Source organism: Lissotriton helveticus, chromosome 10 (genome assembly GCF_964261635.1).
Source record: "Lissotriton helveticus chromosome 10, aLisHel1.1, whole genome shotgun sequence".
Taxonomy (NCBI): Eukaryota; Metazoa; Chordata; class Amphibia; order Caudata; family Salamandridae; genus Lissotriton; species Lissotriton helveticus.
Genome location: NC_136071.1, coordinates 410,332,136 through 410,347,913, shown reverse-complemented (window position 1 = coordinate 410,347,913; position 15,778 = coordinate 410,332,136). Strand labels below are relative to the sequence as shown.

The window sequence follows — 15,778 nt, the reverse complement described above, 5'->3', positions numbered from 1 at the left end:
CTAGTACCCCCTCAGTATAACATTGTGAGACTAGATAGACTAAAAAAGACAGGAGGTGGTATAGCCTGCATTCACCGATCGGATATAGAGGTCAACCAAATACAATCCGAACCACTAGAATCTTGTGAATATCTAGGTCTCAATACAAGATCGGCAGACAAATAAAGATGCAACCTGCATGCGCTTTACCACCCACCAGGAGATAACGCTACGTTCATAGACCTGTTAATGGAGATCATAACGGCCAACTCTAACACCGACGCCAATAACATATTCCTAGGTGATTTTAATTTAAACTGGGACGACTGCAATGACAAACAGGTCGACGCTCTCAAAGACTTCTTAGTGGAGCTAAACTCACCCAAGCATGCACACAACCTACACACTCGAAAGGAGCTACGTTAGACTGGATAATATCAAGAAACAATAATACTTCAATCCTCTCAATTGCTCCGTGCGACTGGTCAGATCACCATGCCATAACCTTCCTGATACCCACTATGAAAAACAACAAGACCACACAACCCATCAAACTTAAAAAATGGACTCGAGATACAAAAGATTTGAATATTGATCTACTAGTAGAAAGTTGTGAGAGGGACCTAAATCCACCTAATAACCTGCAGAATGTGAATGATCCTACATATCACTACACTACATCAGTAGCAAATATTGTCAACGCCACCATGCCACTAAAACTGAAAAGAGTCACAGAGAAGGTTAAAAATCCATGGTTTAATGGGACACTGAATGAAGACCGGCGGAAACTGAAACTTGCTGAAAGAAAATGGTGGCAACACCCATCATCCCCCGAACTGAAATCCCTCAGAATAATCAGAAACTAATACAACAAAATGATTCTCAACTCCAAAAAGGAATTTATAAGATCAGAATTGGATAACGCCAAAAGAACAAGTTACTTACCTTCGGTAACGATATATCTGTAAGAAACAGTAGTTAGTATTAGATTCCTTACCTTAGAATATCCCCAGACGTCAGTCTGGATCCGGAAACTTTTGCGTAGCAGTACCCCTTCGCGTCGGTAGGCGTCGTCTGCAGGCGTCCCCTGCGGCTCCGCGTCCGTCGTCGGCGTCGTGCGCCGTGATGACGTCGCTGGAGTATATAGACGCCGCCTCCGCGCGCTGACATCAGTTCTTTGCACACAGCTTTTCCGCGCCAGAACACGCAGAGCCATGTGAGAACCAACACTGGTGCCATTTGAAACTAGGGCCCTGAAAGGGAAGTCCTTAACCCTAGGTATCAGTTCGCAGAACGGGGAGGATGGGTGGGGCGGTAAGGAATCTAATACTAACTACTGTTTCTTACAGATATATCGTTACCGAAGGTAAGTAACTTGTTCATCTGAAAGAAACAGGTTAGTATTAGATTCCTTACCTTAGAATAGATACCCCAGCAATACCAACCCCGGTGGTGGGTCTGCGAACCAATACAATCCTACACCAGAAAATCCTGGAGGACCGAACGGCCAAAGAAGCCGTCCCTCCGGACTTGACTGTCCAGGCAGTAGTGCCTCGCAAAGGTGTGCAGCGAGGCCCACGTAGCCGCCTGGCAAATGTCCTGCAAAGGGACTCCCCGGCCCAGGGCAGTAGTAGCCGCCGTGGCCCGAGTGGAATGGGCCCTCAGCCCAACAGGAGGCTCCTTCCGAGCCAAAGAGTAGCATGCTTTGATGCACAGGACGACCCACCGAGAGATGGTTCATTTCTGTACCGCCCTTCCCTTCTTCTCACCCACGTAGCCAACAAACAGTTGGTCATCCACCCAGAACTGGCGTGTGCGATCCATATAAAATGAAAGCGCACGTTTTGGGTCCAGACGATGGAGCCGCTCTTCATCCTTTGAAGGATGTGGAGGCGGGAAGAAGGAGGGTAAGGTGATGGACTGCCCGATGTGAAAAGCAGACACCACTTTGGGCAGGAAAGAAGGTCTAGTTCTAAGAACCACTTTGTCTGGATGAATGGACAAGAAAGGAGGTTTTACAGAAAGAGCCTGGAGCTCACTCACTCTCCTGGCAGAGGTGATGGCAACCAGGAAGGCCGTCTTTAAAGTCAGAAGACGGAGAGGACAGGAATGAAGCGGCTCAAAGGGAGCGCACATCAAGAAAGTCAGAACCAGGTTCAAGTCCCACTGAGGCATCACGAACGGAACAGGTGGATACATGTGCGTGATGCCCTTCAAGAATCTCGTTACAATAGGGGACTTGAACAAAGATGGCTGATCAGGTAGCCGTAAGAAGGCGGAAAGGGCAGAAAGGTAGCCCTTGATAGTGCCCAGAGCAGAGCCCTGCTGGGCAAGAGAGAGAAGAAAGAGGAGAACCTCGGAGAGAGGGGCAGAAAGGGGATCCAGAGCCTTTGCTGTGCACCATGCCACAAATCTGTTCCACCGGCAGGCGTATACCGACTTTGTGGAGGGACGCCTGGCTGCCAGAATCACATCACAGACTTCAGGAGGCAAGTCAAATGGCCTCAACTGTCGCCGCTCAATCTCCACGCATGGAGGTGGAGACTGGACAGGTTCGGGTGGAGGACCGTCCCCTGCTGCTGCGACAGAAGGTCCTCCCGAAGGGGCAGGCGGATCGAGGGACCGAATGACATGCTGAGTAGCTCGGGATACCAGTACCTTCGAGCCCAGTCCGGAGCCACAAGGATAACTTGGGCCCGGTCGCGCCTGATCTTCTTCAGCACTCTGGGCAGAAGTGGTATAGGCGGAAAGGCGTACAACAGACCGCAGCTCCACTCGCGCCGAAAGGCGTCGCCGTGCGAGTGCCGTCTTGGAAACTCCAACGCGCAGAACTGATGACATTGCGCGTTCTCTTCTGTGGCGAATAGATCTAACCAAGGCTCTCCCCATTGCAGAAAGAGACCTTTCGCCACGTCCGAGTTCAGACGCCATTCGTGATCCACCGAGCACCGACGGCTGAGTTTGTCCGCCCTGGCGTTCAGAGAACCTGCTAGGTGTTGAACCGTCAGAGTCACGCCCTGACGTTCCAGACATTGCCAGAGAGGCAGGGCCTCCTGGCAAAGGGTCCACGACCCCACTCCGCCCTGCTTGTTGCAGTACCACATGGCGGTGGTGTTGTCCGTGAACACCTGCACTACACTCCCGTTGACAAAGGGGAGGAATGCCTTCAGTGCTAGGCGAAATCGCCCGCAGCTCCAACATTTTGATATGGATCCGGGACTCCGCCGGAGACCAGATGCCTCTGATCTCCGCCTCTCCCAAGTGGCCTCCCCAGCCCTGGAGGGACGCGTCCGTCAAAACCACGTGCTCCGGTTGGGGAAGGGAGAGGGATCTGCCTCTGACCCAATCGCGGTCCGTAAGCCACCACTGCAACTGTCTCGCAGTGCCCTCCGAGATCAGGACATGGTCGGACAGGTTGCCGTGATGCTGGGCCCACTGAAACTTCAGGTCCCACTGCAGAGCCCGCATCCGCCACCTGGCGTGATGCACCAGAAGGATGCAGGAGGCCATCAGCCCCAGAAGCCGCAGCGTCAACCTGACTGAAACCCGGGATAACGGCTGAAAGATGGGAATCAGAGCCTGAATATCCCGGACCCGCCGTTCCGGAGGATAAACCCGAAACTGCGCCGAGTCGAGAACCGCTCCGATGAAAAGGAGCTTTTGAGAGGCACACAGGTGTGATTTCGGCACATTGATGGAAAACCCCAGCTCGTGCAGGAGGTCTGCCGTCATCTGAAGGTGGTGGACGACTGTCTGGGGCGAGCCCGCCTTCAACAACCAGTCGTCGAGGTAGGGGAAGACTGAAACCCCTAACCGGCGCAGACGAGCTGCGACCACCGCCATCACTTTCGTGAACACCCGTGGGGCGCTGGTAAGGCCGAATGGGAGCACGATAAACTGAAAGTGCTCGTGGCCTACCGTGAACCGCAGGTAACGCCGGTGGGCCGGCAGGACGGGGATGTGAAAAGACGCATCCTGCAAGTCCAACGCCACCATCCAGTCTTGCGGGTCTAGAGCAGCCAAGACCTGAGCCAAAGTCAACATCTTGAACTTCTCCTTCCGGAGGAAGCCGTTGACGTTCCGTAGATCCAAGATAGGACGCAGGCCCCCCTTGTCCTTCTTGGGTACCAGAAAGTAGTGGGAATAGCAACCACACCCTACTTCTGGCCCAGGAACGCGCTCGATGGCCCCCTTGGCCAAGAGGGCCGTAACTTCCTCCTGCAGAAGTGTCAAGTGGTCCCCCGACACACGGTGGTTCTGCGGTGGCATGGCTGGAGGAGTGGTCTCGAAGGGGAGGGAGTAGCCCCTTCGGACAAGCTGCAGCACCCACCTGTCCGATGTGATAGTGCGCCAGCGGGAGTGGTGATGGCGAACCCTGCCACCCACTGGCGTCACATGGGCCTGAAAGCTCGGACTAGGAGGATTTGGAGGCTGATGCTGCGGGGGAGGTGTGGCCTGACCTCGCCGTTGTCCCCGACCGCCTCCACGGCGGAATCCACGTCCGCCACCGCGTTGAGAAGCGTTCTGCGGTGCGTGGCTGGCAGCACGTGTGGGACCGCCCCTTCCTTGGACACGAAAGGAGCGAAACGAACCCGTTTGCTGGCGCTGGGTCGAAAGACCCAAGGACTTGGCCGTGACCCTGGAGTCCTTGAAGCGCTCAAGCGCGTGGTCCGCTTTGTCGCCAAACAGGCGACTGCCATCGAACGGCATGTCCATCAAAGTATTTTGGACATCTGCCGAAAAGTTGGCGGATCTCAGCCAGGCGTGGCGACGAATCGCCACCGTCGTGGACATCGCTCTGCCCAGCGAGTCGGTCGTATCAAGACCACACCTGATGGAATATCTCGCCGCGTCTCGGCCTTCAATCAGAGCCTGGCCGAGCTTGTCCCGCACCTCCTGCGGGCATTGCGGCAGACAGTCCGCGACCATATCCCACAGAGAGTGGGTGTAGCGGCCCAAGAGGCATGCGGTGTCGCAAGACCGCAGTCCTAGACTCAGGGACGAGAAGACCTTCTTTCCATACTGGTCGTACCTCTTTGATTCCCGGTCGGGCGGGGCCGACGGGAATGCGGTTTGGGAAGTCGAGGCCTGGATCACCAGACTCTCAGGGGTGGGATGGGTGGACAGGAACTTAGGGTCGTCCGGACACGGACGGTGGCGTCTGGCCACGTTCCTATCAACAGGTGAACCTGAAGCGGGCCTGGACCACGTGCCCAAAAGAACGTCCGTCAAGGCTTCATTGAACGGCAGCAGAGGCTCCTGTGGGCATGACTGCGGTTTGAAGACCTCGGTGAGGATGTTAGGCCTCACTTTTGCGACGGAGAGCTCAAGGCGTAAAGCCTTGGCAGCCCTCATCAACACCACTGAATAAGCAGCCCCAGCCTCCGAAGCCACAGTAGGAGGCGAGACAAAACCAGGGTTAGGAGAATCGTCCAGACCACTGGCCTCACCCAAGTCACCTGTCCAGTCCACGTCGTACTGACACTCGCGTGACAGAGGGTCCTCAGACCCCTCCCAACCCTCTACATAATCTACATCCTCACCATATTCTGAGTCAACGATGTAGACCGGCTCCTCGGGGCCAATGCTCCCCATCGGCGTCGGGCGACGCCGGTCCGACTCCGCGTCCGGAGTAGGAGAGGGAATGGGGGTGGCGCCGCCCTGAGCCGGCGCCGGAGCCCCGACGCCGGCCGGAGCCGGCGACGGAGTCGCGGCGCCGCGCGGAGGCGGCACCATGGGTTGCCCCGAAGGAATCGGCGCCGGAGATGCCGGCGGACCAGCCGACGTCGACCCTGAAGGACCCAGCGGCGTCGGGGCCGGAGCACCCGACGGCGTCGGAGCAGGAGCACCCGAACCGCTCGGGCCCCCGGACGGGACCACCGGGCCCGCAGGCGCCGTAGGCCCCGCCGGAGGAGACAGCGCCCTCATGGCCATGAGGAACTCCTCTACCTCCTCGCGCGACGCGCCTTGCCCAGGGACCGACGGGTATGGAGCAGGCAGCATCGGCGACCCACGCGGGGCTGGGGCTACCCGAACCCCCTGCCGCATCGCGCGAGCGTCCGGGGGGGGGGGTGGAGTCAGGGGTGCGATGACGACGCCCCGACTTCTTGTGTTTCTTACCTGAGGAACCAGAGGAATGGTGACGACTTCCGGAGCGCTCGTGGTGGCTCCGCGACCGCTCCCTCGACCTCCGGCCGGACCGGGACGGCTCTCGACGCGGGGCCGACACCCGGAGCTCGAGTAGCTTGCGGGACCGCTCACGTCTAGCCTTACTCGTCAAGGCCCGGCAGTCGACGCAGGACTCCACGTCGTGGTCCGCGCCCAGGCACCGGAGGCAGAGTCGATGGTGGTCGGTGACCGACATCGTGCGATCACACCCGTCACAGTTCTTAAAAACGGGCATCCTACCGGCACCTTAAGAGTTAGAGTTAAACAAAAAACTTTGGTCAAAAGACCGGAGTACTGCTCTTCGGATCTGCGCTAACTGGCGCGGAAAAAAGAAGAACTGACGTCATCACGCGGAGGCGGCGTCTATATACTCCAGCGACGTCATCACGGCGCACGACGCCGACGACGGACGCGGACCCGCAGGGGACGCCTGCAGACGACGCCTACCGACGCGCAGGGGTACTGCTACGCAAAAGTTTCCGGATCCAGACTGACGCCTGGGGATATTCTAAGGTAAGGAATCTAATACTAACCTGTTTCTTTCAGATACAGACCACGGAAACTATTCGAAATCTTAAAGCAACAATCCAATAAGCTGGCCAAAGCTGCCCAAGAGACTACAAAAACGCAACTAAGCTGTGAAGAATTCTCGACATTTTTCACCGATAAGCCAACATGCTTGAAAGAGAGCTCAAAAGTGCAGCTGACAACCTCCCCAACCAACCACCGTCCAGGATCGATACTTCTTCAAAAAAATAGTCTATAATAGTGCAAAATACAAGGCACAATGGGATATATACCTACCTCATGTAATGTGAAGCGCTCTGATACCTAAGGGTCTTGTTCGCGCTATACAAAACTCTATAATAAATAAATAAATAAATGGCTAGCACTCTACTGGTAGCTCTTCAGTTACCTGTAAGGAGCGTTCCTGTGTTCAGTCCTGCCTACTAAATTAGCAACTTTTGCTTGGCTGAATTCATATATGCATATCAAAATTGAAAAGTGTGTATTCAAGACAAAAATATATACCCATTCAGAACTCAACCTGATGTCTGAAGAAAAATGGGTGATTTAATGAAACAAAATAACAATTAATGCTGATATTTGAGTTATACATCATGCAGCAGTGAAGCCATGATTTACTAATGAACAAGTTACTTACCTTCGGTAACGATATATCTGTAAGAAACAGTAGTTAGTAAAGATTCCTTACCTTAGAATATCCCCAGGCGTCAGACTGGATCCGGAAATTTTTGCGCAGCAGTACCCTTGCGCGTCGGTAGGCGTCGTCGCGTCCGTCCTCGGCGTCGTGGGCGCCGCGATGACATCGTCGGAGTACTTAGACGCCGCCTCGCGTGCTGACGTCAGTTCTTAGACACAGCTTTTCCGCGCTAGAAACGCAGAGCCATGTTAAAAACCAACACTGGTGCCATTGAAACTAGGGCCCTGAAAAGGGATGACCTTAACCCTAGATATCGGTTCGCAGAACGGGGAGGATGGGTGGGGCGGTAAGGAATCTAATACTAACTACTGTTTCTTACAGATATATTGTTACCGAAGGTAAGTAACTTGTGCATCTGAAAGAAACAGGTTAGTATTAGATTCCTTACCTTAGAAAAGATACCCCAGCAATACCAACCCCGGTGGTGGGTCTGCGAACCAATAATCACACCAGAAAGTCCTGGAGAAGGGAACGGCCGTAATAGCCATCTCTCCAGACTTGGCTGTCCAGGCAGTAGTGTCTTGCGAACGTGTGCAGCGAGGCCCACGTAGCTGCCTGACAGATGTCCTGCAAGGGGACTCCCCGACCCAGGGCAGTAGTAGCAGCCGTGGCCCGAGTGGAATGGGCACGCAGCCCCGCAGGAGGCTCCTTTTTAGCCAGTGAATAACAAGCCTTGATGCACAAAACAACCCATCGAGAAATGGTCCGTTTGTGCACCGCCCGTCCCTTTTTAGCACCCTTTTTAGCACCTACGTAACCAACAAAGAGTTGGTCATCCACTTGGAACTGGCGTGTGCGATCCAGATAGTATGAGAGCGCACATTTTGGGTCCAGACGGTGGAGCGTCTCTTCCTCTTTCGAGGGATGCGGAGGCAGAAAGAAGGTGGGCAAGGTGATGGACTGCCCGATGTGGAAGGCTGTGACTACCTTGGGCAAGAAAGAGGGTCGCGTCCACAACACAACTTTGTCCGGATGGACAGAAAGGAAAGGAGGTTGTGAAGAAAGATCCTGGAGCTCACTCACTCTCCTGGCAGAGGTGATGGCAACCATGAATGCAGTCTTAAGAGTGAGAAGACGAAGAGGACAGTTAGGAAGTGGCTCGAAGGGAGCGCACATCAGATAAGTCAGACCAAGATTCAACTCCCACTGAGGCATCACGAAAGGAACAGGGGGAAACATATGAGTGATGCAGTTCAAGCACCTATTTACAATTGGGGACTTGAAAAGAGAGGGCTGATCAGGGATACTTAAGAAGGCAGAAATGGCAGAGAGGTAGCCCTTAAGAGTGCCCAGGGCAGAGCCCTGCTGGGCAAGAGAAAGAAGAAAGAGGAGAACCTCAGAAAGGGGGGAAGAGAGTGGATCCACAGCCGTTGCTCACCATGCCAAAAATGTGTTCCACCTGCAGGCGTATACCGATTTTGTGGAGGGACGTCTGGCTGCCAGAATCACATCGCAGACTTCAGGAGGCAAGTCAAATGGCCTCAACTGTCGCCGCTCAATCTCCACGCATGGAGGTGGAGGCTGGACAGGTTCGGGTGGAGGACCGTCCCCTGCTGCTGCGACAGAAGGTCCTCCTGAAGAGGCAGACGAATCGGGGGATCGACTTGACATGCTGAGTAGCTCGGGATACCAGTATCTTCGTGCCCAGTCCGGAGCCACGAGGATGACTTGGGCCCGGCCGCGCCTGATCTTCTTCAGCACTCTGGGCAGAAGTGGTATAGGTAGAAAGGCCTACAACAGACCGCAGCTCCACTCGCGACGAAAAGCGTCTCCGAGCGAGTGTCGCCTTGGAAATTCCAACGCGCATAACTGATGACATTGCGCGTTCTCTTCTGTGGCGAATATATCTAACCAAGGCTCTCCCCACTGCTGAAAGAGACCTTGCGCCATGTCTGAGTTCAGACGCCATTCGTGATCCATCATGCACCGACGGCTGAGTTAGTCTGCCCTGGCGTTCAGGGAAACCTGCCAGGTGTTGAACCACCAGGGTCACGCCCTGATGTTCCAGCCATTGCCAGAGACGTAGAGCCTACTGGCATAGGGTCCACGACCCCACCCCGCCCTGTTTGTTGGAGTACCACTTGGCGGTGGTGTTGTCCGAGAACACCTGCACTACACTCCCCCGGACAGAGGGGATGAATGCTTTCAGTGCAAGTCGGATTGCCCGCAGCTCCAGAAGGTTGATGTGGAGCCGGGACTCCGCCGGAGACCAGAGGCCTCTGATCTCCGCCTCTCCCATGTGGCCCCCCCCAGCCCAGGAGGGATGCGTCTGTCACTACTACGTGCTCCGGTTGGGGAAGGGAGAGGGATCTGCCGCTGACTTAATCGCGGTCCGTAAGCCACCACTGCAACTGTCTTGCAGTGCCCTCCGAGAGCAAGACATGGTCGGACAAGTTGCCCTGATGCTGGGCCCACTGAAACTTCAGGACCCACTGCAGAGCCCGCATCCGCCACCTGGCGTGATGCACCAGAAGGATGCAGGAGACAATCAGCCCCAGAAGCCGCAGCTTCAACCTGACGAGACTCTGGATAAAGGCTGAAAGATCGGAATCAGAGCCTGAATATCCCCAACCCGCTGTTCGGTAGGATAAACCCAAAACTGCGCCGAGTCTAGCACCGCGCCGATGAAGAGGAGCTTCTGAGAGGGGCACAGGTGTGATTTCGGCACATTGATGGAGAACCACAGCAGGTGCAGGAGGTCGGCCGTAGACTGGAGGTGGCTGACGACTGCCTGGGGCGAGCCCGCCTTCAACAACCAGTCGTCAAGATAGGGGAACACTGACACCCCTAACCTGCGCAGATGAGCTGCGACCACCGCCATCACTTTCGTGAACACCCGTGGGACGCTGGTAATGCTGAAGAGGAGCACGGTAAACTGAAAGTGCTCGTGGCCTACCGTGAACCACAGGTAACGCTGGTGGGCCGGCAGGACAGGCATGAAGAAATAGGCGTCCTGCAAGTCCAACGCTACCATCCAGTCTCCTGGGTCTAGGGCAGCTAAGACCTGAGCCAAAGTCAGCATATTGAACTTCTCCTTCCGGAGGAAGCCGTTGACGTTCCGTAGGTCCAAGATAGGGATTAGGCCCCCTTTGCCCTTCTTGGGTACCAGAAAGTAGTGGGAGTAACAAGCACACCCTACTTCTGGCCCAGGAACGCGCTCGATGGCCCCCTTGGCCAAGAGGGCCGGAACTTCCTCTTGCAGAAGTTTCAAGTGATCCCCCGACACGCGGTGGTATTGAGGTGGCATGGCTGGAGGGGACGCCTCGAAGGGGAGGGAGTAGCCCCTTCGGACGATTTGCAGCACCCACCTGTCCGAAGGGACAGTGTGCCAGTGGTGGTGGTGATGGCGGACCCTGCCCCCCACTGGCGTCACATGGGCCTGAGAGCACGGACTAGGAAGTTTTGAGGCGGATGCTGCAGGGGCAGGTGTGGACTGGCCTCGCCGCTGTCCCCGACCGCCGCCACGGCGGTTTTCACGCCCGCCACCGCGCTGGATGGAAGTCTGCGGCCCGTGGCTGGCAGGACGTGTGAGGGCGCCCCTTCCTTGGCCACGAAAGGGGCGAAAGGCAGCCGATTGCTGGCGCGGGGCCGAGAGGCCCAAGGACTTGGCCGTAGCCCTGGAGTCCTTAAAGCGGTCAAGCGCATGGTCTGCCTTGTCGCCAAAGAGGCGACGGCCATCAAACGGCATGTCCATAATGGTGTTTTAGACATCAGCCGGAAAGTTGGCGGACCTCAACCAGGTGTGGCGACGAATCGCCACCGTCGTTGCCATCGCTCTGCCCATTGAGTCCGTGGTATCCAGCCCACACCGGATGGAATACCGCACTGCATCTCGACTCTCCGCAAGGGCTTGGGTGAGTTTAGTCCGGACCTCCTCCGGGCATTGTGGCAGCACGTCCGCGACTGTGACCCACAGAGAGTGGGTGTAACGGCCCAAGAGGCATGCGGTGTTGACTGACCGCAATCCCAAACTCAGGGAGGAGAATACCTTCTTTCCGTATTGCTCATACCTCTTGGATTCCCGATCGGGGGGAGCCTCCGGGATTGCGGTCTGGGAGTTTGAGGCCTGGATGACCAGACTCTCGGGAGTGGGGAGGGTGGACAGGAAGCAAGGGTCGCCCGGAGCCGGGCGGTGGCGCCTGGCCACGTTCCTGTCTACAGGCGGACCTGTAGCGGGCTTGGACCAACTGCCCAGAAGAACGTCCGACAAGGCCTCATTAAACGGCAGCAGAGGCTCGGCCGAGCTTGCCTGCGGCTTAAGGACCTCAGTGAAGAGGTTAGTCCTCACAGCCGCGACGGGGAGCTCAAGGCCCAAGGCCTTGGCAGCCCGTGTCAGCACCACACTATAGGCAGCCCCCTCCTCCGTAGCCACGGTAGGAAAGGAGAGAAAACCAGTGTCGGGCGAAGTGTCCAGACCATTGGCCTCCCCAAGCTCACCTGTCCAGTCCTGAGAAAACTGGCACTCACGTGCCAGAGGGTCCTCGGACCCGTCCCAATCCCCCTCGTCACCCATCGCCTGGCATTCAGGTGCGAAGGATGGGGCCAGGTCGTAGAAATAGAAATCTCCCATTGGTGTTAAATGCTGCGCCGAGCGGCGCCGCCAGACCCGATTAGTGGGTAGGACTAGGGACAGCGTCGTCCTCGGACGGCGCCGGGGGCGACACCCTGGGGGCCGGCGAGGTCGTAAGGTCGACCGGCGACGACCCGGGTCTGGAACAAGAGGGACCCTGCGGCGTCGGGACCGGAGTCGCCGCCGGGGCCGAAGCACCCGGCCCGCGTGGAGACACAGTCGGGACCGCTGGGCCCGAAGGCCTCGTTCTCCTCTGGCTTCGCGTCCTGCCCAGGGACCTGCGGGTGTGGAGCAGGCCGCGACGCCTGCGGCTCCGGCGGAGCGGTGCCGCCCGAACCCCCGGCCGCGTCGCGCGAGCGTCAGGGGGAGTCGGAAGAGCAATGACGCCTCTTCGACTTCTTGTGCCTCTAACCTGAGGACTTCGAGCCCGAAGACTGGTGACGACTCCCGGGGCTATGATGACTCCGACCCCGCGACCGGTCCCTTGACCTCCTCGCGGACCGGGGCCTACTGCCGGAGCTCGAGTCTAGCTTTGGACGTCAGGGCCCGGCAATCGGAGCAGGACTTGACGTCGTGGTCAGGGCCCAGACAGTGAAGGCACTGGCGATGGGGGTCGGTAACCGACATCAGTCGGTTGCAGTCGACGCAGGGTTTGAACCCGGGCATCCCTACCCGCACCGTCGGAGTCGAGAGACTTCGGAAAATTATCAAAAAGGATCCAAAAAAAAGGTAGTCAAAAATTGACTAAGGGTACCACTTTTTCCGGATCTGCGCATGCTGGCACGGAAAAAAGAAGAACTGACGTCAGCGCGCGAGCGCGGCGTCTAAGTACTCCGACGACATCATCCCGGCGCCGCCGACAACGGACGCGGAGCCGCAGACTACGCCTACCGACGCGCAAGGGTACTGCTACGCAAAAGTTTCCAGATCCAGTCTGACGCCTGGGGATATTCTAAGGTAAGGAATCTATCACTAACGTGTCTCTTTCAGATACATTAACTGCCATCAATTCTGGTCAGAACTAGCCTGTGGTGTTATCAAAAATTGGGGCCCAGGCCGAGTCGCAAACACAACCTGACCAGGTATATGTTTAATTTCACCAATTGTGTATAGTCTGAGATTTCTGAAAATTTTGCCCAGGATTAAACAGAAACAGTGTCCATCTACCAACTAACAGACATATTTACCAAACACTTGTATGGCACTGTCCTTCCCTCCCAAAATCCATGCAGGCCTTCAGGCCATCTCCACACTTATGGCGGCCAAAAGCGGTACAAAAGGGGGTGGTGTGGCAGGGTATGCTCAGACGTGAGTCCCTTGCTCACTTTGCCACTGGATTCAAGCAAGCCGGGCTGAAGACGGCTGTAATGCCAGAAACTGGTCCTCGGAAGCTTGTTTCCGGTCCAGGGAAGGCATGGCTTGGCAGTTCGGGCTGGACTGTTCCCATGAGGCACAGGGTCAGACTGATTTGCATATAGCCATGTCTGAACTGGGGTGGCAGAGTGGGCTAAAGAACGGTGATGGATTAAACCCAGATCTTTTGACTGGGTGTGAGTGTTTGATTGGTTCAGATGCTCCGTCCATTACCACCCCCTTTTGTACCGCTTTTGGCCGCCATAAGTGTGGCAGGGTATGCTCAGACCGGAGTCCCTTGCTCACTTTGCCACTGGATTCAAGCAAGCCGGGCTGAAGACAGCTGTAATGCCAGAAACCGGTCCTCGGAAGCTTGTTTCCGGTCCAGGGAAGGCATGGCTTGGCAGTTCGGGCTGGACTGTTCCCATGAGGCACAGGGTCAGACTGATTTGCATATAGCCATGTCTGAACTGGGGTGGCAGAGTGGGCTAAAGAGCGGTGATGGATTAAACCCAGATCTTTTGACTGGGTGTGAGTGTTTGATTGGTTCAGATGCTCCGTCCATTACCACCCCCTTTTGTACCGCTTTTGGCCGCCATAAGTGTGGCAGGGTATGCTCAGACGTGAGTCCCTTGCTCACTTTGCCACTGGATTCAAGCAAGCCGGGCTGAAGACGGCTGTAATGCCAGAAACCGGTCCTCTGAAGCTTGTTTCCGGTCCAGGGAAGGCATGGCTTGGCAGTTCGGGCTGGACTGTTCCCATGAGGCACAGGGTCAGACTGATTTGCATATAGCCATGTGTGAACTGGGGTGGCAGAGTGGGCTAAAGAACGGTGATGGATTAAACCCAGATCTTTTGACTGGGTGTGAGTGTTTGATTGGTTCAGATGCTCCGTCCATTACCACCCCCTTTTGTACCGCTTTTGGCCGCCATAAGTGTGGCAGGGTATGCTCAGACGTGAGTCCCTTGCTCACTTTGCCACTGGATTCAAGCAAGCCGGGCTGAAGACGGCTGTAATGCCAGAAACCGGTCCTCGGAAGCTTGTTTCCGGTCCAGGGAAGGCATGGCTTGGCAGTTCGGCCTGGACTGTTCCCATGAGGCACAGGGTCAGACTGATTTGCATATAGCCATGTCTGAACTGGGGTGTCGGAGTGGGCTAAAGAACGGTGATGGATTAAACCCAGATCTTTTGACTGGGTGTGAGTGTTTGATTGGTTCAGATGCTCCGTCCATTACCACCACCTTTTGTACCGTCAATTACAAGCTTGCCAGTGTGTCCTAACTCAGGCAGCACTGTATGGAAACACCATCACAAAGTCGCAGAGAGGGCCCAAGAGTAAGGCGTCCATTTCCAGCTAATGCGAGCAACCAGGACTCCAGGGCTGACATAAGACGTAGGTGTGGGGCTTCTTACATGGCTTCGCACGCTCCCAGGGGCGTCTCCTTATTTCCATCAATTTCTCTCGCATTTTTTGTGTCACTGATCCTGCCTCTCCTCGTTGTTTCTTTACTGCAGCAATCGGGCTAACCATTGTGGCATCTAACGGAGCTTCAGCAGGAGGCATTCATCTTGGGCGCATCCTAGCTTTGCCTCCAGTAGGGTTGATTTGAATACCAGAAAACTTATTTCAGAATTTAACCATATATTTCTACCATAATTCCTGGCTTTTATGATGAAACATTGCTTGGATATTATACTGACAACAATTAATAAATACGCTAACTGACCTTAACGTACTACTCAACAAAACCCTCCAAGGGTAAACCTTGACATTACAACATGACCACTGCACTCTGCAAGCCTACGTCTACAGAGGAGATACTTGGTAATTCAATGAGCTTTCGGTAGTACATGGTTAATATGTTCCTGAAGACAGCAGCAATACGTGTCACAAGGATTGCATCAATGCCCTCAAACCTCAAAGGCCCTGGAGAAGTGCCCTGTCATACACAGTATGAGGGTAAATCTGGTAACTATTAGTGGCCTACATTTTTTAGCGATTCAGAATTCAAGTAACAAATACAATTGAAAAGAATAAAGAAGTCCTTGCAATATGATTCTAGATAGAAAACTAAAAAGCAAAATGTTTACTTCTGTAGAAACGTTCGTAGAAATGATTTATTGCATGCATCTTAAAATGTACTAACCTTTTAAATAGCTCTTGTAATGTGTCTGGAACCTCAATTTGAAGATTTCCGATAGTTGAGCTCAACTTTTCCTTCAGCTTTTCAACAAATTCTCTAAACTCTTCTGCACAGACCTTTAAAGAACATAAATAAAAGAAAACTAGGTTTGAAAAACTGATGAACAAATGGCATTATCCGATAGCGTCCGAGACCCATGGGTACTACTCAATCGCTTTTTAGAGGAATTAAAGAACAAGTCACTTACCTTCGGTAATGATATATCTGTACGAAACATTAGTAGTGATAGATTCCTGACCTTAGAATTACCCCCATGGGTCAGACTGGATCTGGAAAGT

At 54.9% G+C, this 15,778-nt stretch overlaps 1 protein-coding gene across 4 annotated transcripts in view; it reads right to left on the bottom strand.

The window, feature by feature from the left end:
- The window catches only part of GTF3C1 (general transcription factor IIIC subunit 1), a 2,559,884-nt gene that overhangs the window by 496,190 nt on the left and 2,047,916 nt on the right, over window positions 1–15,778 (bottom strand). For all 4 annotated transcript variants that reach the window (XM_078662887.1, XM_078662886.1, XM_078662885.1 and 1 more), the window contains exon 27: window positions 15,444–15,556. In XM_078662887.1, coding sequence (XP_078519013.1) covers window positions 15,444–15,556 — 113 coding nt within the window. The remainder of the gene's footprint in view (window positions 1–15,443; window positions 15,557–15,778) is intronic.